At 38.9% G+C, this 26,445-nt stretch overlaps 1 protein-coding gene across 2 annotated transcripts in view; it reads right to left on the reverse strand.

Moving 5' to 3' along the window:
* CEP120 (centrosomal protein 120) overlaps positions 1-21,496 on the reverse strand; it is a 41,923-nt gene extending 20,427 nt beyond the window's left edge. The window contains exons 1-15 of one of the 2 annotated variants that reach the window (XM_075078471.1): positions 21,135-21,496; positions 18,598-18,754; positions 17,425-17,539; positions 16,386-16,527; positions 14,148-14,272; positions 12,752-12,949; positions 10,409-10,636; positions 9,944-10,151; positions 8,779-8,892; positions 7,365-7,542; positions 4,839-4,988; positions 3,785-3,967; positions 1,323-1,419; positions 1,081-1,233; positions 334-423 (exon numbers count right to left, since the gene is read on the reverse strand). In XM_075078471.1, the coding sequence (XP_074934572.1) occupies positions 334-423; positions 1,081-1,233; positions 1,323-1,419; positions 3,785-3,967; positions 4,839-4,988; positions 7,365-7,542; positions 8,779-8,892; positions 9,944-10,151; positions 10,409-10,636; positions 12,752-12,949; positions 14,148-14,272; positions 16,386-16,527; positions 17,425-17,539; positions 18,598-18,754; positions 21,135-21,186 (2,190 nt within the window). In that variant the 5' untranslated portion in view covers positions 21,187-21,496. Of the gene's footprint in view, positions 1-333; positions 424-1,080; positions 1,234-1,322; positions 1,420-3,784; positions 3,968-4,838; positions 4,989-7,364; positions 7,543-8,778; positions 8,893-9,943; positions 10,152-10,408; positions 10,637-12,751; positions 12,950-14,147; positions 14,297-16,385; positions 16,528-17,424; positions 17,540-18,597; positions 18,755-21,134 lie in introns of both variants that reach the window. The other variant, XM_075078470.1, reaches the window with a different exon arrangement.
* Between the last annotated feature and the right edge of the window lie 4,949 nt (positions 21,497-26,445).

Here is a 26,445-nt window from a genome sequence, read left to right on the forward strand (position 1 = left end):
AATCATGATGGAGAGACTTTCTTTCTAATACAATAAAGGCTAACAAGTTACCATGCACAGCTGGGCTGCAGAGATGCTTTTTGCCCATACAAGCGAAAGGCAATTAAAGTTAAAAAGCCCCCAAAGAAAGCAAGCTAACCTAAAGGATTTCTAACAAGTGATTAAGGGCTACTTTTCATTTTTTACACTGTGATAGACTAGATGCATGCATACCAGTAGGTGTGAAGACAAGTCACAGGTGCTTTGTTCTATGCTATTGTTATGAAATCTTCTCAGATTTTTTAGTGATATGATATTTATAACGGGGCTTTCAGCAAGTACAAGTTTCCTTACCTTTTTCTTCACTAATGCTTCTCTCTCTCTATCTCTTTTCTTCCATTCTTCTGCAAGTGCTTGCATATGTGCCATTTCCTTCTTTTTAAGCTTTAAAAGCCAAAAAAGGGACAAAACCCCCAAATCAGAGAACCAAATCAAAGTTGTTGGAAGTTCAACTTTAAAGAAGAGAGTACTAGCAGAACTAAGCCTTGAAGCAAAAGAATTAAAAACTAAGTTTTGTACACTATGATTCTGATATTTCTTACCCTTAAGTACAAAATGCAAGGTAAGCCCAAGTTTGAGAAAAAGATCCTAACAAACAGACACTAGATTCTTGGTATCTTTTTTTAAAAAGAAGCATATGTCTATAAGAACACCTCAAATGACTTCCAAGAGTAGAAACACAGCAATGGATTTTGACTGAGAATAAAGAAAGGCAGTGTAGATATTTAACATCAACAATCTGAATCCTGAATACCTACTGTACTTCAAAAACAGTAAGGGGAATTTGTGAAGGGGGTATTCCGTATTTCACTACCTAGCACCTACTTCAGTCACTTAACAGAAAAGAATTAACTTTTTTCCTTAAGAGTATGGAAGATATTTGTGTACCTCTAAAGTTTCAATATTCTATATGAGCAAAATTTAGTTCTTATTTGAAACAGTGGCAAAGTTTAAGAAAAATGCAGTTAATATTCCTCTCACCAGTTCTGCTAAAGGTCTGGCACTCATGCAGTTTAGGAAATAAACAGAAAGAGGGAAAACCTGATTTTCAAAAATGTCCTCTTGCATTTCCTTCCACATTTCTAACTCCAGCGCTGCTTTGTATTCAAGAGTTTCTCGAGGTTCTGGATGTTTTTCTGGGGCACAATGAGGCTGAGTGTGAGGGACATGACACTGTTGACCGGCACCTAGACACTGATGTAATAACAGTGGATTTTTAACCAGAAACCCAACTTTTCAAAGAAATGTTCAAGGAAAAAGGATAAGATTTATGTAAAATTTACTTGAGAAGAATCTGACACCAGAACTTCTTGCATCTTCACAAGGCCATAGTCTTCCAAAGTGATAGAACATGAAAGCTCTGCTATTCTGTTGCCTGACCTATAATTAGCATTAGAATGTTATTTTAATGAAAACTGTCTTAAAAATACAGAAAGTGATTTGTAAGACAACACACAAAACAGCAAAATTGAAGTGCTAAAACCTTATGTGTAAGCTCAGAGAGTCTAAAAAGCTGGTTATGTGAGAGCCCAAACATGCTCTCTCATGTATATTGTTTTAACTTAGGGACTGAGTTATACATCTACAGTAAGCCTTCTGACTTTAACACATAACTTGTCATTGGGAACCTACTTAACTAACAGCTTACTATAATCAACACATTCCTGTAAGAAGAGAATGATCCAAAATTGTACCTGCACTCTTAAATCTTTCTAACAAATATACCTGTTGAATACAGGTATTACTGCTGACTTCATTTGAAGAATGAATTTCATTAGTCTTGCTTTTTTAAATGTTAACAGTAACTTTCTAGTTATCCACTGTATAATAAGTCACTTAGCATGTCATGTGTGGTAAGCCACCCCTGGTTTACTAAAAACCACATTTCTGGAAGCTTCAGCATGGAGAACTGACAATTTTAAATGCACTTAAAAGTTAAATATCTATCTGCTCTTGTACAGTGGAAAAATGTATAGATAACATATACTTTAATAAACTAATTTGAAATTAGTTGCAGTTTTGGCTTAAACAGAACAGTTTGTCTCTCGCTGTCTCATCTCTAATCATAGAAAAAATGTAGTAAACAAAGGTAGTTTTCTGCACAGAAAGATATTAAGAGAAGGAATACACCCAAATCATGTAACTGAGAGTTACCACTAGTCTAACATGAAAGGGCACTGCAGTGTAGACCTGTACTTGGTCAGGAACAAACTATCATTTCAGTTATAACTATTCAATGATGCAAAGGCAATTACACAATCACTAGAAGCCTGGAAGCTGCAGAATAGATATCAAGCAATTTGCAAGAAATGGCTGCAGGCATTAACCATGGCTATAGTTTTCACAGAAATTCTCTTCCAGCAAATATTAAAAGATGACACTAAAATATTTTAACAAAGTTGCAATCGTCTATACAGTTATTTGCAAGGGAAAAAAAAACCACCAAACATGTACTTCACAAGTTAACAAAAGTTAGTGCATTAAATTCTTACAACTTTCTTTCAGTCACTGATTAAAAAGCAAAAGAAAAGTCAAGGTAGTGGACCTCAGAAATCTGAGTAACTAAGTCAGTTTAACGTATCAGTGTAAAAAGAATGTTACACCAACAAAAGCAAAGCTAGAAAAGTATCAGCACACCAAAATGCAGAGATCTGATTACATCTTGAGAATGCCATCTAGTGGTTATTAAGTTTTGTGCAAAACCAAGTTTCATTTTAACAAATATTATTGGTGAAAATGTGAACCTTAAGGTATAGTGAGATCATAAAGTGACCCTCCACAGAATCATACCATCCTGGCTTTCACACAAAAAAGTTGAGACAAGGTCAAAGACCAGTTTTCTACCGATTTGGGAGGAGGATGGATACCAGTGTGTGCCAGTAACCTGTCTGTCAAGTTTAGTTGGTTTATCAAATTTTCCAATAAAATCAAAACTTATTTGTTAAATAAGTTTTCTGTGTGTCAAATATAGCATGTTTTAATTATCTGTAGGATTAGAGGTTTAAAACTGACCTCAGTCTTAATAGCAATTATATTTATTTCTAAAGGGATAATCAAGTTCCATTATCACACAGAAAAAGATCAGGGTCTAGACACTGTGCTAGCACACTTCACATCTTCAGCAAGGACACAGGACAGAAGTCGTTATAAATTAAGTTTCGTCATATACATAAAAAAGAACATCACTCTGTGTAAATGAACATTTATGTTCAGACAAAATATTAACTAATAACACTGCTCCTTCTGATGTACAAAAGCTCAAACCCCTGCTACTATCACAGGGTATAATCCTGAAATAGGAAACCTCTCCACCCTGTGGGTATATCTGTCCCAACTTTCACTGAAGTCAGTTGCATCAAAAAGCATACTATGGACAAGCAGTCTTAACCATTTTCTGGAATATCAGCAGCTTTTTGTAATTGTTAAGTAACTTATTCTGGAAAGTGCCTCAATAACATTTTTTCCAATTATTTATTTCTTTAACCTGTCTGTGAAGCTTACCCAAGATCATGATTATATAAAGGTTTATTACATTGAGTCTGGTAATGGTGCAGGGTTGCACCATATGCCTGTGTCAATTTAACTCTTCATCTCTTGGATGCCTATTCCATGCCCACGTTGCAGTACTCTGCAGCATGTTTACCTACTCAAAAAGGTGAACAGGAAGAGCTTGCCCTTTTTCAGGGAAACACAAAACAAACAATTCTTCAAAACTTGCTACAAAAATGATTTTTTAAAGTTTTACCCTTGTGCTGCAGTGACACTGACTGTTTCATTACAAGACTGACGCCAGCATTGTTCACCATTACCACCCAAGAAACGGGTTTTTGCCGAAGCCAAAACATTTGAAAGCTGAAGTCTCGCCACCCCTAGAAGTAAGTCTTTAGCTGTTTTATCCTTGTGCCACAATTCAACCAGCAGAGGTAATCTGAAACAAAGAAGTGATTTTAGTGTCAGGCATCAACACAAAAGAGGACGCATCCCTATTCATTTGGGAAAAGGACCTCATGTTCTAGAAGTAACTTCCCAAATCAGCATGGTCACAACTGTCAAACAATGAGATGAATTTACTGACTCTCACTCAGAGGAATGAGACTGACTTTGTATCTTCTCCATCACTTACTCACTTTGGTCAGACTGTCATTCCTTTCTCCAGTTACTAGAAAAAACAATCCTGCAGTGAAAGTAAATGACTGAATAATCTTAATAGACCTAGATCATCTTCATTTATAAATACCTATAAATAAATTTTAGTCACTGCCACTCCTAGAATACATCTCCTCCACCTCTTCTTTCAAAATGCCACTATTTTGATGACTCTGTATTCCACATCTTAATGAGGTATTGAAAGATGGTGTGACTACTGGAAAAATTGTGCCACAGCCCTCAGCACTGTACTCAGCTGCCTATGTACTTGCTGTATTTACAAAGATATCAGATTGTCATTGTGCATTAAAAAGAAAAATAAAAAACTTCTCTATTTCATTTGAAGTAATGCTTTGTTAAAACTATGCTATCAATCTTTAAAAACTTACAGCAACAGCACTTGTTACTGTAAGCAATGATCCTTGCATAAGTAGTGAAGAGATAAAACCAAGAATTTTAGAGTCCCTGTCTTTAATTGTAAGTTACAGAGAAACTGTAAGAGCAGTGTATTAAATATTTGTTGGCATTAACACTTGGATTCTTTACTAAATTCTCAAACTGATGTCCTTAAGTAAAAAATTTGAACTTCTGACTGCATTTACAATGAAAAACAGAGAAAGTGTAATTAAGTTAAAAAGAATGCAAGTTATCACCTGAAGAATGTATCTTGAAGCTGATGAGGTATAGTTGCGAAGTCAAATGCACAGTAAGACTGTGGAAGAAAGACTTCCATATTCTTTCTGACTTCTACAGGTGGGCTTGTCATAATAGGTGCTGCACTGCCAAAAAATGGATACGAGTACCTAATAAAAACAATAACAAAAGTAATCAAATAATAATTTAATTAATAGATACTTCTTATATCATCTGCAACAAGAAAACCAGTTTAGACACCTTTTACTGAAGCATGACTTGTATCAAAGTTAGTAAAATTTGCACAAATACATTCAAAAATAGACTTTATTCTAGTTAGAGTTAGAGAATTAGTTCTCAAACATTAATGTTTTTCAATTTTTCATTTATTTCAGCACTGATCCAGCTGCATTTATATTTGCTGTTATTTTGAAAAAAAAAGCTTTAATAACCTGTACGTTCACAACAATATGAATTAAACTTCTATTAAAATTCTGCAATCATTATATGAAGTGAGCAGGGGAACAGAAGAAAGGAATATTATAATCGGATGTGGATTGCTACTTCAGAACATTTAACACTATTTACAGCTAAGGCTGGTCTAACACGCAATAAATCATAACTATGTATACATACACACAGTGTCAGAACCGTTTGAAAATTTCAGTCACATTTGAAGAATTTAGTTTTTAATTCCCACAGTTTAATTCACTAAAAGGAAAGTTGAATCATTTTATCAGTATGATTTACAACGTGGCCTGAAAATACTAGCACAATTCAGTGTATGATAAACTACAAAGAGGAGGCCAAAACCCTCTCAAACCTCAATTTTCCCAAATTGATGATGCCAGCTATCTGCAATGTTACTAATAAAATAAATGCTGCATCAAATGCTGCCACTTATAAAATTCCATACTTCAACTGCTTGTACAAAACTGTTTAAAGAGCTTGTTTAGACCTGAATGAAATAATGCTCCCAATAAAGTGAAAACATAAATGCTAAGAAAAGTTGCAGGGTTAAAAATTATGTGTTTGGACGTTTCTCCTCTTCAATTTCTTGTCACATTCATCACTGACTGTAAAAACTGAAGTGCATGAAACAGCAAAATCTATTTGTTGCCACTGTTCTGAAGCAAATTAATTTCTGGAATATTATATGAAAAAGCTTTTATGTGACAAAATTCCATCCACTGTATGTTGTTTTCCACCTATTATGTAATAATATAGCCTATACCGAAAACCATTAACAATGCAATCTATATTAGTTGTGTTTTAAAATATTCCACCACCCCCCTGCCCTGACCCCAACACCTTTTCACCCTAGTTCAAACAAAGCTTATACACCAAGAATCATTACCGTGAACATACTTCCTGGACCAGTTAAAACTGTATTGAACCAAACTGTCAGAACAACAGGTGTGAAACAAATGCGGATGCACCTCCACAGCCACAAGTATTCAACCCGAATCACCATTTAAAGATACAATTCATCATGTGCAGCAAAAGAGCCCTAAAGGAAACTAGAAGGCAAACTGTAAAAACTGCTACAAACCACTTATGCCATCGATAACAAATATTTGACAAGTAGAAATTTTAAAAAAAAAACAACAAAATTATCCCTGTGTCTACAAACTCTTGGTCCTAAACTCTAAGGAAAACCTAAAACAAAACAAACGAGTTGATAAAAGAACGTTTCTCTCTTCACTGGTAGTGTTAAAAAACCAACCACACCCCAACCTGCCTGCAGACACTGGTTTCAATACCCTCACTTTTAATTGGTCCTTCACCTTTTCAGTTCTTCCTCCAATTTAACATTTACCTCCCAGCCAACATCTGCTTATTCTCCAAAAGTGCTCCCATACTTTTCTTTCACGTTGACAGCAGTAACGAACTAACGCCTAAGCAATTGTTCAAAACTAGCACTGGTAGTTTTCTCCTTTTGCTTCAGGCACAAAACTCATGTACCCAAAAAGCTTGCCTTTTTTATAACTCCACAAATTAATGTAACAAAACATGCTAAAAGACTATCAAAAAACCCTGATACTGCCTCTCAGAATGATAATGCATTTATTACACATCTTCACTTTAAGACTAGAATGTGCTTCCTTTAGATTCACTGCCACACCCAAACCAGGTAATCTGTTTCTTACCAATACACTAAAAGTTCGTGGTGGAGACATGGAAAGCTACAGAAATCACTCCTTCGTCCAGCTCGTAAGGCAGCCGGAAGGAGAGAAGTAATCCTCCTTTTCATCTAAGGACGGAATGATAACCTGTATTTTCTGAACTCAGATATTCAAGTGAGATTTAATACAAATTATAGTGCAGGTGAAGTGTTCCATACTATCTTTAACGCTGTAATGCTCAGGAGTTTCGTGATGAGCCAGATGAACATTCCAAAGTATTTTGCTACTGAAAATCAGCTGTGTAAAAGTAAAAGGCATCAGGCAGCATATTGCCAGCAATCATTCAGATTATGAAGGCTTTGTATTGAAAAGAAAGATACTGTTATTACTAAGAATAAGATCAACAAAAATAAATCATACCTTAAAATACAATTTATTGGAAAACCAAGTTCCAGACCACGTATACTTCGTAAGTCTATTGAAAAGCAAAAATGGTGAGAGGCTGCTGGAATGACAATTTTCTGTGCTGACACAGGCTCAGAAGAACTGGATGCACCCACAGGGTTGGGCTGAGATGCAGCTACTGGACCATTATCAGCTGAAAACACAGAAGAAATTTTGTGCACATTTTTAATAATTCGTTCTGCCCAAAATAACAACATAAACGCATATACAGATAGCTTGCTTCCCTAAGAGATTTCAATTCCTTGTAATATAACCTAATACTATGAAAAATAGCCACTCTATTTGTAAGTTACTGCTTCCAAGGGAAAACACAGCAAAAATGCAGTATACTTTAAATCTTCTTAAAAGATTCTGTAATATTTTTTCCTTTTTTTTTGTTAATATTCAAAGCTATGTAAGGTTATCTCACTGAAGAAAAGTTTAGACTAAGATCTAAGATATGAAATTCTTCAGAGGGATGTTGTAAGACTTCAATTTCAGCCATCCACATAATTGCTCCTAGCCAACTTGAGGGCATGCAGAAGAGGTGGGCTTACAAAAAAAAAAAATAATTGTAGTAGCTTAGGTTGGTTTGCATTAACTAACCTCTTTAGTTTGAGACTGAAAAAGACAGAGCTCCAGGTCAATGGCAGAGCTCATGTAAGGAAGCATCAAGTATTGGTCCCAAGCTGAGGTTTAACTATTGAAATAAACTAAAATGCTCTGGCTAGGTCTGTAAAGCACATCTGCTTATGCCCTTTGATCAGAACCCACCTACTGTGACACCCATTTTATAATTTCAGAAGCAGAAGCTACAGTGAGTGCCTGTCCCATTGGATCCTGGCTTCTCAAGTCCTTACACAGGGACCCAGTACTGCCTTTAAAGAATAACAGGTCAAACTACAAGTTTTACAGACCGGGCCTCTAAAAGGTACCCTCCAAAAACGTTTAAGACAGCAAAGCAGAGAAAGAGGCAAAGAAACTGTCAGAGAATACAAAACGCAGTTAAGTGGGAGTGGGAGTTGTTCTGATACTCTTTTTTCATAATTATGTAAAATGTTTCAATTTTTGTAATTTTTAAAGAAATACATCATTGCTAGCGTTGACTATTTTTTCCTGCTTATTGTTGAGTAATATATTTGCATTAGTAGGAACAATACAAAAAAGAAAATTTCAATAACACTTCTACATCAGCAAGTTAGCACAACATCAGAATGAAATAATTTTCAGTCACTACATTCTTCATGCAGTGAAGCGGCTGAAGAAAAGTTTAAGGCTGTCACAGCCTTAGAGAACAGGAGTTGCATAGAGTCTACTATGAAAACTCGTTTAAGTTGCTGCTACATACAAATTTCATGCAATGTACTAAATTTGATAAATTTTGCATTACTGGAATTTTGCAGATCTGATAATAGTGGTGACTTCGCTCTGCTCTCCAATTTGAAGACTGGAAGCTCTTCAGTATACTGTTTGTTAACATCTTGGCAAGACTCAGCCACCAGCCCTGAAAGATAAATGTGCAATTACTTGTTTTACATCTTACCAAAACAGAGAGTTATAAAATAATTACTATTAATAAAAAAGCACAATCCTGGATTTCTTAACTGCAGATTCAAATTAGTTCCTGGGTTCACAATACTTTTTCTTGATACATTCCATATAAAGGATTTAAAATCAGTTAGGATTATCTAAGCAAGGATTAAAAGAAAATTTGGCTGAATTAGCAGACAAATCCTGAGAGCATGTTCTAGGACACAGATTTTCCTATACAGAACTGGGTGTCTCTAGGACCAATCTCAAAAGAACAGTAAAGTAATATAAACATCACTAGAAATATGATCATTCTGCTTTATTCATAAACCATCTCTTAGGAAGATGCATGTTGAGTAACGTTTAGCAAACTAACATTATTCCTTCAGAGCTTTACTATATCAGCATAGCATTTCTTCTTCTCTCATCTCTGTTCCTCCTTGAGTTCTCCCCAATTTGGTCCTCAAATCAAAAGCAAACCAAGGAAAGTCTTAGAAGTCTATGTGGGCTACCAAGTCCCTACAAAAAGGTAATGTAAAGGAAACAAACAAAAACCACGGTTGCTTGGTTCTGTCCAGGAATCTGTACAGGATTAACTTTTTTCCACAATGTATTACCAACATAGTAAATTCCTTAGAAATCTTGAAAATCCCACATCTCCCCTGCCTTTCTCTTTAATAAATGTGAATGTTAAACCATTTCATCTTCTCACTGAGTGAGTCAGTTTCTTCATGGATTTTGTACTGAGCTTTCCCATTCTCAAATTCAGGGAATTCTAAACATTTATGCTATTATTTTTCAATAATACTTGTAATCACTTGTAGTCTACACACCACCAAGTCCACAAGCTGGGTCTTCCAAGTGGTTTCAACAACCGCTATGTTCAAATTACAACATTTATTCTCCTATTATTTGTTTTATGAAAATAACTCTTTCTTGCCTGAAATTTATCACTACAAACGAGTAGCACACGATCCAAGATCACACTTGACAAGTGGGGAAAAAAAAAATTATATACTGCATACCCTTTTTGTTTAGTTTTGTGCCTTTTTCAAACTGAATACTTTCCACTTCACTTTCTGTTGCGTCATCTTCTGTTGAGGAAGAGTGGTCAGCTTGAGACTGGACATTCTGGGATCTCTGCTGCAGGCGTTCTGTTTTTCCACTAACAGGTGAAAGAACTTTCTCCTGTGGCTCTTTAAGTTCAGTGGGAGCGTTTAAGGGAGTCAAAGGCTGAATGAAGTGATACAGTTTTCTTATTGACCATTGCTTGCACAGAAAAATTCTGTCTACAACGTTTTTGTAGTTTGAGATTATTTTTCTGACATAGAAAAATGAAGCAATGAAAGCATTATTCATGTAAGGCAACTTATTCTTTCAGGTTTTCTTTTACATACTTGACTGTCAAATATGACTTAGAAATACCAATTTTTTTCTGACATGAACCCATGCAACAGTGTCTAAACCAACAATAAACAAGTAAGCTATACCTGGGCACTCAAGCTCTCCCTTTGCAGAACTACAGATACCCCAACAGCAGGAGCCATATCCAAAGGCAACTGTGGCAGTTTCTGTTTAGCTCTATTTGGTGGAACAAGGACAAATGCTCCTTCTATTGCCACAGGGTGTTGATCAATCTCCACATTTCCCTTCTTCAGTAGTCCAGACAGGGGAATTTCAGTGCTTCCAAGAGACTGGTCCCCACAGCAAAGATGGATCTGTATACATACAAAAGTGCTAGAAAGTAACTGCCATGTGCATTTACACTTAAACTGCCCGTTCAGCCTCTACTAAAGGTAGCATAAATACAACAAATTATAATGATCATTCCTAGTCTAGTCCCTGGATGCTGAGAACCAGCGTCTTGAGGAACATAAGCGCAGCTGTGCAATTTCAGTAATGAGCAGGTAGGATTTGCCCAGTGCTAGCACAGAGGCAGATCACTGCACTGCCCTTCTGAGGGCCTGACATATCATCTGTTTTGGAAGCAAGTTCAATAGTCTGTGGCTTCTAAACACAGCGCAGACTCTTGCCCATAATGTACAGACATATAAAATGCATGACTGCAAGGTAAAGAAAAAATTTATATGAAAGCTCAGCCTTTGTACATGTATTTAGACACCACTTAAATAGCAAGGATTTTTGGAATTAAGTAACTGTGTTTTAATTCCTGGTAAGAATCATTATTCCTTTTTCAAAGCTGGACTCAACTCTTTCTTCATTCCCCAGCTTAATATTTATACACCTCAGTAAAAGATGGATCTTAAAAAACAAACACACTCCAAGGTAATTTATTTTCCTCAGTAAAAGTTACTCTTTGAACCTTAGTCTACTAAAACAGTTCTGTTTTAGCAGATGAGAACACTGTATTCTGATCCTTAATATTCATTACACTTAATGAAGACTTTAATGTTAAAAGATGTCAGCTGTCAATACAGACACCTAGGTGTGTGTATATGTACATATACACACACATATAGGTATATACAAATACAATCATACACAATACACACACACACACCCTTCCCCCCGCCCCCCAGTCTGCCAGCTAGGATCATTTATGACTACAATTTTATGACTACAGTCTTCATTTTTTGGAAAAAAAAAACAAAACAAACCCACAATATTAAATATTAAGGATCAGAATACAGCAATACAGTGCTTTGATCCTATATCCTACATTTTAAAAAGCTAAGTGAGGAGTCAGAGAAAAAAAACTGGAAGTCAAGATACAGATCTGACCTCATGACAACTCTTGTTCAAAAAGTCATTGTTTAACACGATTAAAACATTCATAATTCTATGGAAGTGTACATATGTGTAATATATGCTATATTAAATACTTTATTTCAGACCATAGACTAATATTAAATTCCAAACACACTGGCGCATGTTTCTCCAAAAACTGTTATTAGAGGACTATTTAAAGTTGAGACAAAAAATCTGAAACAATACAAGATTCAAACAGAAACATTCTTAAAGTAGCTACAATGGTCTGTACAAGTTTTAAAGAAAAATAGCTTTGAAAGGGTCCAGATTCAAGACTCCCTTTGTATAACTAACACTGTCTTATTTATCAGCCATGGTATGAGAAACCCTCAACCAGTCTCTTGTTTCATAATGAGTTAACTGTGAGCCAGACACACATTTCCATAAACACTGTCAATACCACCCAATATTTAGAATCATAGAATCATTTAGGTTAGAAGAGACCCTTAAGATCATTAAGTCCAACTGTAAACGTAACACCGCCAACACCACCAGTAAACCATCTCCCCCATTTAAAGGCATAGCTAAAGATTAGCAATAGCCCATAACAGCCCAAATATGGCTGGAGCGTATTTAAAAATAGTATTCAGTTAAGGAGTGGGAAAAGAGCTAGACCTCCCTTATTATACACAAAGAGTGCCACTGACAGTGATTTTAGAACCTCAGCAAGAGTGACCTGAGCAGCTGGTGTAGGTGAGGTTATCACAGGCAGCACAAAGCACTACTGTGCGTTGCAGATGGTCTGACTGCAGAGCAGGTCCCAGAGCTCTTGAGAATGCTATGTTAGCTCTTTGGGAATATCATGTTTCAGCAATACCTTTTATCATGACATGTAACCCAGCTTACTATAGTGACCATACTGAAGAGACTGCACTCCACCTGAGCTGGGAAACTTGCTGCTAGTGTTTCCCTCATATCAGCAAGCAACTTACATTTGAGCCAAAATACTGTAATACAATCTAGTTTTGGAAAGAGAAATGCTTTCCAGTTTCAGCCTAAGCCATTATCTATTTCTTTTATTTTCATTATTTATTTTCATTCACATTTGAGAAGAAACAGCTTACCTGCAATTTTGACTGTGCACAAAGGTAAACTTGAAGGACATCAGCTGTACTACGTATTCGAACTGAAGCTCTTTCTGGCTCAAAGTTTGGATTAATTAAATCAGTGAAAGGTTCATTTGTGACATCATTTCCGAGTAATGAGTAGTAGAAAAAAAACTCAGGCTGTCTTTCAGGAAGCTTCATAGTACTTGGAACTAACTAAAAAATGATGCAGAAAAGAAGAATGTATCTCCTTCATTAATATACAGTTACAGTAATCCTTAAGCATTAGCTCTGAAATTAAAGAGCTTACAGTGATCTCAAACTACCGAGCAGCTGACCTAAATCCTAGTTTGCACCACACACAAAATAAAAACTTTCATATTAATACTCAGAGTTTAAAAAAAAAAAATCTTACTTTACAAGCATACCAATAACTTGCAAAATGACCCATTTTGAATTACCTTTAAGATTTATCAGCACCAAGGACTACAACTGACATATACTCAATGTGTCAAGCTCTACACAAATATTCAGAAACAAGTAATGCCTCCACAAAATATTTGCAGCATAAACTGCAGATGAGACACTGAGTTAGATAATAACTTATGTGATTGAATAAAAGACTAGAACAGCCAGAACTAGCTACTTCATCCAGTAGCCACTGCAACTGCGACTTCAATGCCTAAAAAGGCACGAGCTACCCCAGAGCAATCATAAATTCATTTCACAAGGCCCTATAATTCTGACATGAAAAATAATTTTCTTTGAAAAAAAGATGACAAGACTGAGGAGAGTTTATCAAACGCTCTGAGTTACAGACCAATTAAAATCATGCTGGCTTGGAGTTGTGACTTGCACAGCTAACTCAGGCATACCTATATTTTTAAATCAGACAATGTGTATCAGTGTGGTACAGTACAGTATAAACACAGCAGCTGAGGTCTAAAGCTGAAATAATCACATTAGCATGGCACTTCATCCAAGCTAGTAAGTCCTTCCCTTTGGCAACATATAAACTCTGTTTTTTCATGTATCTTATGGATCTGAAAGGTATTTTGTCATTTGATCTTCAGCACATGGGCACCACACTGAAGACTGATATTATCCATACACATACTTTTTTTAATACTATATTGTGATATAAATGTATGCATTCCATAAAAGTGCAAAATTTAAAGTAAATGCAATTTTAGCGCTCCAGGAAAATTCTGATCTTTCATCTGTAATTTGACATGTAGGCACTACGTAAAGTTTAAAATGCAAATTAACATATATTAGTTATGGGACAGGTCTATATATTGCAAGAAACTTAGAACACAATAAAAAAATCCTAACTAGAAATAAGGCACGGGAGGACTAATACACAAATGTAGAACAGCACTTGTTAAAAACTGCACAGCGCAAGGAAACAAACCTGTTCCAACTGTGTGGCAAATGCAATGGTTACAGACAAGACAAAGTAGTCTCTACAGTACTCTACTGGTCCAATTTGATGATAACCCTCTTCTTCATTCAAGACCGGTACAATAGCTTTAGGGTCTAGTCCAGAAAGAAAGGCAGACACTAAGAGAAGAAAAAATTAACCCGTGATCTTATTAATTGTTGCAGGAATCTTATATATAATTGTAATTTTACTTTTATTGTACATATGGAAAGAAAAATTACAAATGAAGATCTTGATGCTTGGTTCCAATGCATTTCAACACAAGAAAGTCCCTAAGAATACTTAGGTATAGCTACAAAAAAATTCTGAAATTGATTTCAATTTGGTGGGCACAGGTGTTATTTTGAACACTATGCTAGACAGAATGCTAATGAATATTGTTATTTAATGTTAAGTGGGTAACATTGCAGCGACTGGAACTTTATTTCATTAGGTTGGACTCTACAATGCTGTTTCTTTATTTTACTCATTGAAGGAAATGTGAGACAGTAACTGCATGACAACCTGTTCAACTGTTGAAAGAAGTATGATGTCTTATTCTACAGACATTTGGAATGTTTCATTGTAAGATTTTTCATCTGAAGTCTTCAGTGCCTAAAACACTGTTCGTATTTGGGTTTACTAGTTTCTGCTCTGTAGTACCAGTAATTCAGTACATTTCAACGCACCTCAGGTTACACCAAATAGAAATAAACACACAGCACTTTTTGTTGTGAACCAAAATGCTCTGTTTCGAGCAAGAGAAGTTTTAGATCACTTTGGTTTTTTTTTTTCCCTTGCACTGACCTTACTCAATGCCTGGAACAATAACTTTAAACCTGCAAAAATCTACATGGTTGTTTTCCTCCATGGCCTAAATATGGTATTGACTAATCCTGAGATGACAGAAGAAAGGGAAAACCTGGCAAATGCATTTGCCAGAAAGCATGAAGTGGAAGACAACACTGGGTGAAGGCAGAAAGGATTTCTTTTATTTTCTGCCAGTGTCATGAGGGGGTATGAGAGACTGCAGGCAAAATGACCATATGAGAAGTACAGATTAACAACTAAGTTACAGCAGTTCCTTGCCTCCTTTAGAAACTACAGTATGCAAAATTCCCTGTGTTTTGTTGTGAACCTGAGAGGATGGAGTAAGCTAAGTGATTACACTTGAACTTCAATACTGCCTTAATCACTCTTGCAATGCAGCCATGTTATTGAAGTCTGGGCCAGAAACCTTGTAAAACACTTACTACCACTGACTACTTTGTTTTTCAGAACCACAGCCACCAATCACAATAAGCAGATGATGAATTTAGAATTAGGAAAGAGTTACCCTCAGGGCAAGAACTCAAAGTATTATAAGGTAAGTAGGAGAAACGCCGGTACTTGTAACAGAGGCTCAGTTTCAGAAATGAAGCAGATAGGCTTTTGGGTGGGGGAGATGAGGAGGTCTGGTTTTGTTTTGGGGTCTTTTTTTCTTGATCAGGTTTAAGGGTTTGTTTTTGGTTTTTGTTTGGGTTTTTTTTTTTAACTACTAACTTGCATTAAAAAACCCAGATAAAAAAAGAAGAGTGAAAAGCACAGCACGTAAAGACACCTACCTGCATTAATATTTGAGTTCTAATAGATTTTTGACACATTTCACTAATTACTCTTGAGAGGCATGTACAAGGGAATCCAGAAGTGGAATGAGTCCCAACAGTAAATTTGAAGTAGTTGTTACTACAAAATCTTATCAATAGAACATGATTTAAGTACTGAATGATTTAGATTAGATGAAAAACCCATCAGAAAAGAGAAGGAGACTATGCAACAACTGAGATACTGCACAGCTTTGTGATTCCAAGCCCAACCTACCAAAACTGCATTCTGTGAAGAAGCTCATTTCTTCCATTGCAGAACTTTATAAACCCCCAGATAGGAGTAAAATGCCCATAGGAGTAAATGTGAGTCTAATTCTGGTTGTAAAGTTCAGTTGGTAAAGTTAGATTATAAAGGTCAGAGCTGGCAACTCTGTCCATCTGAAAGTCACACAATTACCACAGTAAAGTATTCTTGTAAAATTACTATCACAAGGTACTTTAATCAGCTGTAAAGGATTTACACTGGAAATGCTATGAAATTAAAATTCTATTGAAACCTAAAACAAAAGATTTGCAACAAGTGATATGCTCATCTGACATAGGAACAATTTTAATTCAGAGTGAGTGATATTATGTTACTTACCTTTGCCTTCTCTAGGGGGTGCCTCCTTTGCTTTAAAACCATCAACCAGTCCTTTTGAATCTGTCTCCAACCCAACACCGACTTGTATTTCAGATTTAAATTTAGTGTACTTGTTACTGAGCAGAGGATACCATTTCGGTGTCTACATAATTAGAAATAAAAATAAAAACCAAAAGCATTTAAAAAGCAGGAAAATAATATAATATTTTTCCAGAAAAATTAGACTTGCTCTAGCATTTCTAATTCATCATCTACAGAAATATACCTTGGGTTTTACTTTCAGAAATTTGGTCTATTTTGAGTACACTATTATACTAAAAGATTCTATAGAATGATTCCTGGAAGACTAGCTGAACATACTCTTTTCCACAGATTTGTACAGTACACAAGTTAGCAAGAAAAGTATGCCATAAATCTTTAATTAGAAGTGAAATTCTTAAGTTCGACTGAAAGTGCATAGTAAGTTATATGGATCACAAATCTTTAAGAAGTGTGATGTCAAAATAAGACACCAGGGTCCTGTTATGAGCCATATCAGAATTATGTTTTCATCAAGCACAAGACAGAATTTTGATTAATTAAATTTATATAAACGATTTTATTATGTTACTCTATTCTGTGTCAAGGGGCTAGAACTTCTGATTGCCCAGCCCCTCTTCCACAGAGGCCCATTAAAAAAAACATAAGACTTGATTTAATGATAGAGACTCAATTCAGCTACTCAATATCAACTGCTTTGATAATTTTTTCCAGGCAATTAAATCATGGAATTGCTTAGAAGCATTGCTTACAAGTGTCCCAATTCTCAAATTCAGAAGTGCAAGATTAGTACAAAAGTATTTTCATTTCTTACTTAATTTCTTATTTCATTTCAGTTCTTATACAGTCAAGATGCCTATCCTCTTAAAAAACCATGTGCTCAACTAGGAGTCAAAACAAGATTTGAAAGTTATGCCAGTGCCTTAATTCAAATTCTACTATCTGTAACAGTACTGTTGCCAAAACCTAAATTTTTAAAGCTTTATACCCCATAGCATACCTGTTTCTTTTCCTGCACAGCCCTTAAATCGAGTACAATATAGCCTACATTCTCTTTAGCTGAAGATACAGGATCCAGTGCAAAACACTGAAGTTTGATAGGTGTACGCTGCAGCCTGAAAGAGCAACTCAGTTGAAATACAAAAGGTAGATGTTCTCTCTCCAATGACTTCACAAAAACAATTCATGTTTCAGTCACACCAATGATACAAAAGTTGTTACATAACTAGTTTCGGTAAATCAGAAACTGAGTTTATATTGAACATCTAGAAATTCGTAATTAAGTGACAGAATGAACAAGTGGTTTAACTGTGTAAGAGGCATGTTTTGGAGTCTCACAGAGCCTCAAAGGCTATTAAAAAGATGTTAGTGACAAATAAACTCAGTCTCATCCATGTGCAAGAAATAAGCCCTGCACCTCACATGAAATTGGAATTTCACCTGGAAGGGCATCTTAAAAATAGCACTTACACAAAAGATTTTTGTGCAAAGCACCTAACAATACTTACAAGCATAGATAAGGTGTCTAGCGTAAGGTACATTGAAGCATTCTTCTCTCATAGATAATATGGTCTTTTTAACCTCGGAGAAAATATGGAGGTAATATGGAGAAAATATGGAGGTAATATGGAGAAAATATGGAGGTAATATGGAGAAAATATGGAGGTAATATGGAGAAAATATGGAGGTAATATGGAGAAAATATGGAGGTAATATGGAGAAAATATGGAGGTAATATGGAGAAAATATGGAGGTTCAAAACCAAGTGACAGCTACGGAAATCTTATTCAGTTTCTCAGCTCTTCTGTTTGACCTTTTCAAAAATACTTTACTTAAGCTTTTCAGGCTTGAAGTTAAGTTAATTCTGTGTCACAGGATACATAAGCAAGCTTGAATCTAATGCTTGAACTATAGCATTAATTTGCTGTAAGTTCTTGGGTTTTTTTCCCAGAGCGATAAAAACATGACCTTTAGAATTTTTAAACATCACTTGTCTTGCCACACACTACTTTTTTTGTTGTGGCAACATTACATTAGATCAGCAAACATCTAAAAGAAAGTTTCTAAAACAAATATTTAGATAACAGTAACAAAACCAAAATGTATTTCAATAGCTGCAAAAACAAGAAAATTAAATTTTATCTCCAAACTAGACTTAACTTTCTAATGTTACCTGTGCTGATGAAGTGCTTTCCTATCAAGTTCCCAAGCCAATTCCGTAGCAAATTCTGGCTGATCAGTATGCTCTACGGGATCAGTAGCCAACTGTTCACCATCAAACTTTGCTTCAACTAGAAGCATGTGCTTGGGTCGTTTTGGAAAATAGCGCCCTGTAAAAGAGTGTAATTGCCATGTGCCATCACTAAAAAAGAAGCGAGAGCTCATAAACCAATTACAGAAAAATACCTTTCCCATATCACCTTTCCTGCACGTAACTGTAAATCTATGTTCTTCATATTAAAAAAATAGCCTTAGAAGTACACAGAAGAAAGAAAGAAGAACATAACATGAAACTGACTATTTGTGAATCATCCACAAATAGCAAAACATTAAGTAACAAAGAACAAAGAGAAAGAAACTAGGCAATTAGTATTACTTAATTTTAAGAAAACTATGATTGGGAATATATTAAGTGAACCGGGGAGAGACAGAGATTGAATGTTTTGCCTCTACTGGAGATTCTACCACTGTCCCACATCAAAGCAGTGAAACACAATCTAATGAAAGCAGTGAGAAGTGTTTTTCCAACTACTGGAAAAAAACCAAATCACTATTAGATTAGGAGAGCCTAAAGATGTACAGGATTTGTCCTGGGTTCAGCATCATCTTGTGTTCTGAGCAAGAATTTAAATGACAAAATGAAGAACACTTAAAATTTCCATGTACCACTGTGTGGGGAGGGGCTACATGCATGTTGCAGGACAGGATCTTATTCTAAAGCTACCGTAGCAAACTACATAAACAGACAGATATTAGGATTTACTTGACACAGAGAACACATTCAGCCAAAAAAACCACCCAAACCACCCAAGACAGAAAAAGAACACCCAAACAAACAAAATCCCTATGCTCATGTACTAATTACAGCTCAGTAAGTATAATCTGTAGAAATACAAGATGAAGAATGATTAGCTAGGTATTTGAGTCAACACCAGAAAACAGCTCACAGCAGATTGCTGACAGGTGATAGAAACACCAGAATATTACATAAAAAAAAAAAAAAAAAAGAAGAGTGGGCAGAGGCATAAAGCAATCCTGGTCATTGCAAGGCATCAACTGACTCCAATGGCTTGGCCCAAATCTTTCTTGAAGTATGACCCAGCTGAAAAGACCCACAGCCCATACAGAAGGGCACCCTGCAGCTGGGGAAAGGGTGGACTAACATGGCGTGGGGCTGCCCTTAGAATCATAGAATGGTTTAGGTTGGAAGGAACCTTTAGAGTCATCTAGTCCAACTCCCCTGCAGTGAGCAGGGACATCTTCAACGAAATCAGGTTGCTCAGAGCCCCATCCAACCTGGCCTTGAATGTTTCCAGGCATGGGACATCTGCCACCTCTCTGGGCAACCTGTTCCAGTGTTGCACCACCCTCATTGTAAAAAATTTTTTCCTTATACCCAGTCTAAATCTATCCTCCTTTAGTTTAAAGCCATTACCCTTGTCCTGTCACTACAGACCTTGCTAAAGAGATTGTCCCCATCCTTCCTATAGTCTCCTTTTAAGTACTGAAAGGCCGCAGTAAGGTCTCCCCGCAGCCTTCTGGTCTCCAGATTGAACAACCCCAACTCTCTCAGCCTGTCCTCATAGCACAGGTGGTCCAGGCCCCAAACCAAGTTTGTGGCCCTCCTCTGGACCCACTCCAACAGCTCCATGTCCTTCTTGTGCTGAGGGTTCCACAGCTGGATGCAGCGCTCCAGGGGTCTCACCAGAGCAGAGGGGCAGAATCACCTCCCTCAACCTGCTGGCCACACTTCATTTGATGCAGCCAGGGATATGGTTGGACTTCTGGGCTGCAAGTGTGCATTGCTGGCTCATGTCCAATTTTTCATCCACCAGTACCCCCAAGTCCTTCTCTGCAGAGCTGCTCTCAATCCCTTCATCCCCCAGCCTGTATTGATACTGGGGGTTGCCCCAACCCAGGCACAGGACCTTGCTCTTGGCCTTGTTGAACCTCATGAGGTTCTCACAGGCCCAGCTCTGCAGCTTGTCCAGGTCTCTCTGGATGACGTCCCATCCTTCTGGTGTGTCAGCTGCACCGCTCAGCCTGGTGTCATCTGCAAACATGCTGAGGGTGCAACTTGACCCCACTGCCTGTGTCACTGATGAAGATATTGCCTCTGTACAGGCTTGGTTCAGAGGGAGTGGTGGCCAACACCTCTCTGCTGGGGACAGCAGCCACAGTGGGGTAGTATGGCAACACAGGCAAGCTTTGCAATGCAATGACATGATTTTTTTTTCCTTTCAGGAAAGGAAGTTTGCTTTCATCATTGATTTTGAATAATATTTTGGGTAAATACCTGCAGAAGCAAACCAGCAGTAGCCTGTCCTGGCTTTATTGCAAATACATCCATAAACTTATGACTATAAAAACCCAGTAATAATTACAATAATAATATAATAACCAGTTCATTAAATACAGCTTGGCTTTCTCTCTCAGGAGGGAGCTGAGGACGAGCGGCACGGAGGCCGCAACCCACCCGCCCCCGCTCACCTTCCAGGACGGAGACGACGATCAGTAGCCTGTCGGCTGCTCTGGGGACCATCGCTCCGCTCCGGCGGGGGGCCGCTGGGGACGGGACGGGACGGGACGGGACGGGACGGGACGGGACGGGACGGGACGGGACGGGACGGGACGGGACGGGACGGGACGGGACGGGACGGGACGGGACGGGACGGGACGGGACGGGACGGGACGGGACGGGACGGGACGCCCACCAGCTCGTCCTCCCCTCCACCCGCCGCTCGCCGTCCTTTTACCGCCTGGGAGCCTTTAAACGCCAACCGCCGCCCGCCGCCGCACTTCCGCCTAGCAACGGCAGCCCCCCCCGCCTCACGGTGCGCCGCTTCCGCCCCATTGGCCCCGCCCCTCCTCGCCCCATTGGCCCCGCCCCGCCGCGCTGCCGCCGCCTCGCCGTGCTGGCCCAGCCCCCCGGCTGAGGCGCGGGGCTGCGAACAGGGTTTGAGCTGGCTACGTTGTGTCGTCGCGGTGTGTTTTCTGGGTTAGAAATAGGGAGTTTGAGGACAGGCCGGAGGTACCACCCAGCAGCTGTGGTGTTCGCACTGCCTCTTCCCACAACTCGCGGCCAGGATCCACCCACTGGCATTGGCAGGGCCCGGGCAGTGTGAAACAGGCTTTGTGTGCTGTGTCAGCCCCTGGAAAATGACAGAATCACAGAATCCCAGGCTGGAAGGGACCTCAGGGATCATCTAGTCCAACCTTTCTAGGACAAGCACAGCCTAGACAAGATGGCCCAGCACCCTGTCCAGACGACTCTTGAAGGTGTCCAATGTGGCCGAGTCAACCACTTCCCTGGGGAGATTATTCCAATGGTGACTGTCCTCACTGTGAAAAATTTCACTCTGGTGTCCAATCGGAATCTCCCCAAGAGCAACTTGTGTCCATTCCCCCTTGTCCTCTCCATGTGACTCTGTGTAAAATGGGAGTCTCCGCCTTCTTTGTAGCTACCCCTTAAGTACTGGTACGTGGTGATGAGGTCCCCTCTGAGCCTCCTTTTCTCAAGGCTGAACAAACCCAGTTCTCCCAGCCTATCCTCGCATGGCAGCCTTCCCAGTCCTTTGATCATCTTGGTGGCCCTTCTCTGGACCCCTTCCAGCCTGTCCACATCCTTTTTGTATAGCGGGGACCAGAACTGTACACAGCACTCCAGGTGTGGCCTGACAAGTGCTGAGTAGAGTGGGATAATGACATCTTTATCTCTGCTGGTGATGCCCTTTTTGATGCAACCCAGCATCCCGTTGGCCTTCTTGGCCACAGCAGCACGCTGGTCGCTCATGTTGAGCTTCCTGTCTACCAGGAACCCCAGGTCCCTTTCCACAGAGCTGCTCTCCAGCCAGGTGGATCCCAGTCTGTGCTGCACTCCCGGATTACGTTTCCCCAGGTGCATGATCTTACACTTCTCCTTGTTGAACTTCATAAGGTTCTTGCTGGCCCACTCTTCCAGCCTATCCAGATCTCCCTGCGGAGCAGCTCTCCCTTCTGGAGAGTCTACTTCCCCACTCAACTTGGTGTCGTCAGCAAAATTCATCAGGCTACACTTGATCCTGTTATCCAGATCACTTATAAAGATATTGAATAACATTGGGCCCAATGTCGATCCCTTGGGGACCCCACTTGTAACAGGATGCCTGTTTGAGAAAGAGTTATTTACCACCACCCTTTGGGTGCAGCCTGTCAGCCCGTTCCCCGCCCACTGCACAGACCACTTGTCTAGGCCATAATGCATTAATTTCTCCAGGAGGAGACTGTGGGGTACTGTATCAAAAGCCTTGGAGAAGTCCAGGTAGACAATGTCCACCACCTGCCCCATATCAACCAGACAAGTCACTTTGTCATAGAAGGCCACCAGGTTTGTCAAGCACAATCTATCTTTAGTGAAGCCATGTTGGCTTTTCCCAATCACGTGCTTCATTTGACTTGTGATGGCCCCCAGGAGGATTAATTCCATAACTTTCCCACAGATTGAAGTAAGGCTGATGGGCCTATAATTACCCAGATCCTCCCTTGAACCCTTCTTCTGGGTGGGGGTAACATTTGCTTTCCTCCAGTCTTCCAGGACATCCCCCATTCTCCATGACTTCTTGAAGATTATGGAGAGTGGCCTCGCAATGACATCAGCCAGCTCCTTCAACACCCTCAGGTGGATGGCGTCAGGGCACATTGATTTGTAGGGGTCAAGCTCCTGTAGTAATTCACATACTAGCTCTTCCTTCACTGATGGTGGGTCGGTGTTTGGATCAACCGGGAATTTCATTCCCAAACCCTGGGACCCAACAGTGTTGGTAAAGACAGAGGTGAAGAAAGTGTTGAGGACCTCTGCCTTTTCTGCATCGTTGGTGACTGACTCTCCTGTTTAACAGTAGGCCTATGTTTTCCTTCTGTTTCTGCCTGTGGTTTTCGTACCTGAAGAAACCTTTTGTGTTATTTTTGACATCTACAGCCAGTTTCAATTCAAGCTGGGCTTTTGCTTTTCTAACTGCATCTCTGCACACTCTGGCAATGCCCTTGTAGTTCTCAATTGATAATCCTCCACTTCTCCATCTCTGGTATGCTTCTCTTTTGGATTTGAGCAGGCCCAGGAGTTCATGGTTGAGTCAAGGGGGCCCTTTGCTCCACTTACTTCCCTTTCCTTTATAGGGGATAAAATGGTTTTGTGCTTTCAAGAGAGAGTTCTTGAAGAACTCCCAGCACTCACTAGCTCCTTTATCTTCCATGGAAGCATCCCATGGAATCCCTCCCAGCTGAGCCCTGAGTGAGCTGAAGTTTTCTCCTCTAAAATCTAGAATGCTTGTCTTGCTACTGACCTTCAGCCTGCTCAGCAGGATCCCAAACTCCACAATATCATGATCACTGCAGCCAAGGCTATCACTAACCAAGATATTACAAACCAGGTGTTCTCAGTCTGTGAATAGTAAGTCCAGCAGTGCGTCATTCCTGGTTGGCACATCCAACATTTGCATCAGGAAACAGTCCTCTAAGCATTCCAGCAACTTGGTGGGTGACATGCGAGCTGCTGTATTGTTCTTCCAGCAGATGTCTGGGTAGTTGAAGTCACCCATAAGGACCCATAAAGACCAGGTTCTGTTGGCCAGAAGCTTGCTTTAGTACCCCAAGAATCGCTTCATCGGCATTGTCATCGTGGTTAGGAGGTTGGTAGCAGATGCCCACTGTGCGGTCCTGCTTGGAGATGACCCCTTTGACTTTAACCCAGAGGCATTTGATAGAGCAGTCGCAATCACCGTAGTTGACTTCGATACACTTGAGGTTTTCTTTAATGTAGAGTGCGACTCTACATTACAAGTGGTCAAAAACCTCATTTACATAAATAAAAACATAAACATGGTGTTGCAGTTCTCACAAGCACTTCACATTGCCTGTTTACAAATACCAGCTACTTTAAAGACATCCTATCTATTAAAACAGTCGTGTTTCTTTTTTTTTTCCCCCACTATGATGAGTGGCGGGGCAGGACAATCTGAATCAAGTTCTAGCAAAATGCAGCTTTGCCATACTTAGACCACTTTTAAGGCATTCTATCTTTCAGATGAAGTAATAATCAGTTAAGCAACAATACCAGGAACTAGTGTCCCATGGCATCCCAGATTACACGTATGCCTTGACTGCGAGGCAAAAGAAACTAGTTTTATGTTTACAGTCTTTTCTTTTTTCAGTAGCCTAGCAAAAATTTTACACTGACATCAAATCCTTGTGTTTCAGTAACACACATATTCCAGAAAGATCCCCAGTTACAATTTGCAAACATCAGGAGAGAGAGAGCCCCCTTCCTTTTGCAGCAGTTTATTCTGGTTCTGAAACACTGTTAAATACATTTTCTTATTTCTGAGTTGAACCTGCCTGTGTTCATTTCTGGCCGTGGCATCTTCATTTTGTTGTGGCAACTTCTATTGTATAACACCACATTTGGCATGACAACCCTCTACCTTTATACTCCAAGTTCTTAAATTTCTATCGCTGCCAGCTTCTGCAAACCAGGTTCTAGGTACTTTTTAAAGAAGACCTGGAGGTAGACCTCTGAAAAGTCAGTGATTTTGGCTAGGGAGGGAACATGGTTACAGAAGATGACAAAAATGTACGTTTTATGTAGCAGCTTTTTTTTTCCTTTGAAAATTGATTTATCTTGGTGTGATTCCTGGAAATAATGTTGTCTTCTGGTGGCTCACATGAGTTTATTCCATATCAGAGTGCTGCAGTTTGTAACTAGAATAAACTACTGCATCAGTAAATAAAGATTTAAAACAAATAAATTGTTACTCTAGAAGTTAAAGCCAGTAGTGCTTTCTGGCTGAAAAAAATGGTTAAAAGTTATCCTGCAATGGGCCTCTCCTTTTCGTCACAAAAGTCAACTATATTTAATCACTTTTTTTTCCCCTCTATTTCTGGCCTTTCTTCCCTTATATTTTCCCATATTTTGCCTCTTTAACCTTTCCAATCCCATGAAAGATTTTTCCACTTTCATTCTTACCTTCTCTGCAGCCCAAAGCCCCAGACTGGTATCTTCCTCTAGGGATAGTCTTCATGGTCAGTTTCTTTCCTTTTTAATTCCTTTTGCTTTATTATATACTGCTTTACTGAATAAAACTGTTGTAATTTTTCTCATCATACTTTTTTGGCATAAACAATCTCAAGTCTCACATTCTCTCTGTTAGTTTTGTTTTCTGTGACTTTATTAATTTCTGTTGCCCTTCTCTGAACTGTTACTTAGCCCTCACCCTTATTCATTGACAGTGTCTCTAGGTGGATAGACTACAGCAGGGAAGGCTGGCTTAGTATTTTTGACAACAGAATTATTGCATGTTTTCCTGCATGTTCTTCAGCTTCTTCTTCTCAGCTACTGATGGAAAAAGAATTGCTTCTTCTTGTAACTGTTCCTGGATTCGCTTTCTACCCTTTCATCAAGCTGTACTGATTCAGCACAGGGTCAGACAAATGCCAGAGCCAGTACAAAAGAATGAGAGCATGTGGCTAACAATGCTGGTTTATGCGTGTTTGTGTCTGCACACAGCAAAGCATGTGGGATCTCCCTTTTTGGCAACAGTAAGCCATTAAATCAGGTCACCTACTTCATGAAACTTTATCCTTAGACATTCTCTCCCTGCCCTAGCCTGGTTTATATCTTTATGTTACAGGTTTTGACTGTGCCAAGAGCCTCATTGCCATTAACCTTTTCCAGTAAAGACTTTAAAAAAAAAAGGGGGTGGGGGAAGAAAGAAAGAAGACATTAGGAAGATGTTAGGACCTCCTTGGTCTGCTCAGCTTCATTTGT

Source organism: Phalacrocorax aristotelis, chromosome Z, assembly GCF_949628215.1.
Source record: "Phalacrocorax aristotelis chromosome Z, bGulAri2.1, whole genome shotgun sequence".
NCBI lineage: Eukaryota > Metazoa > Chordata > Aves > Suliformes > Phalacrocoracidae > Phalacrocorax > Phalacrocorax aristotelis.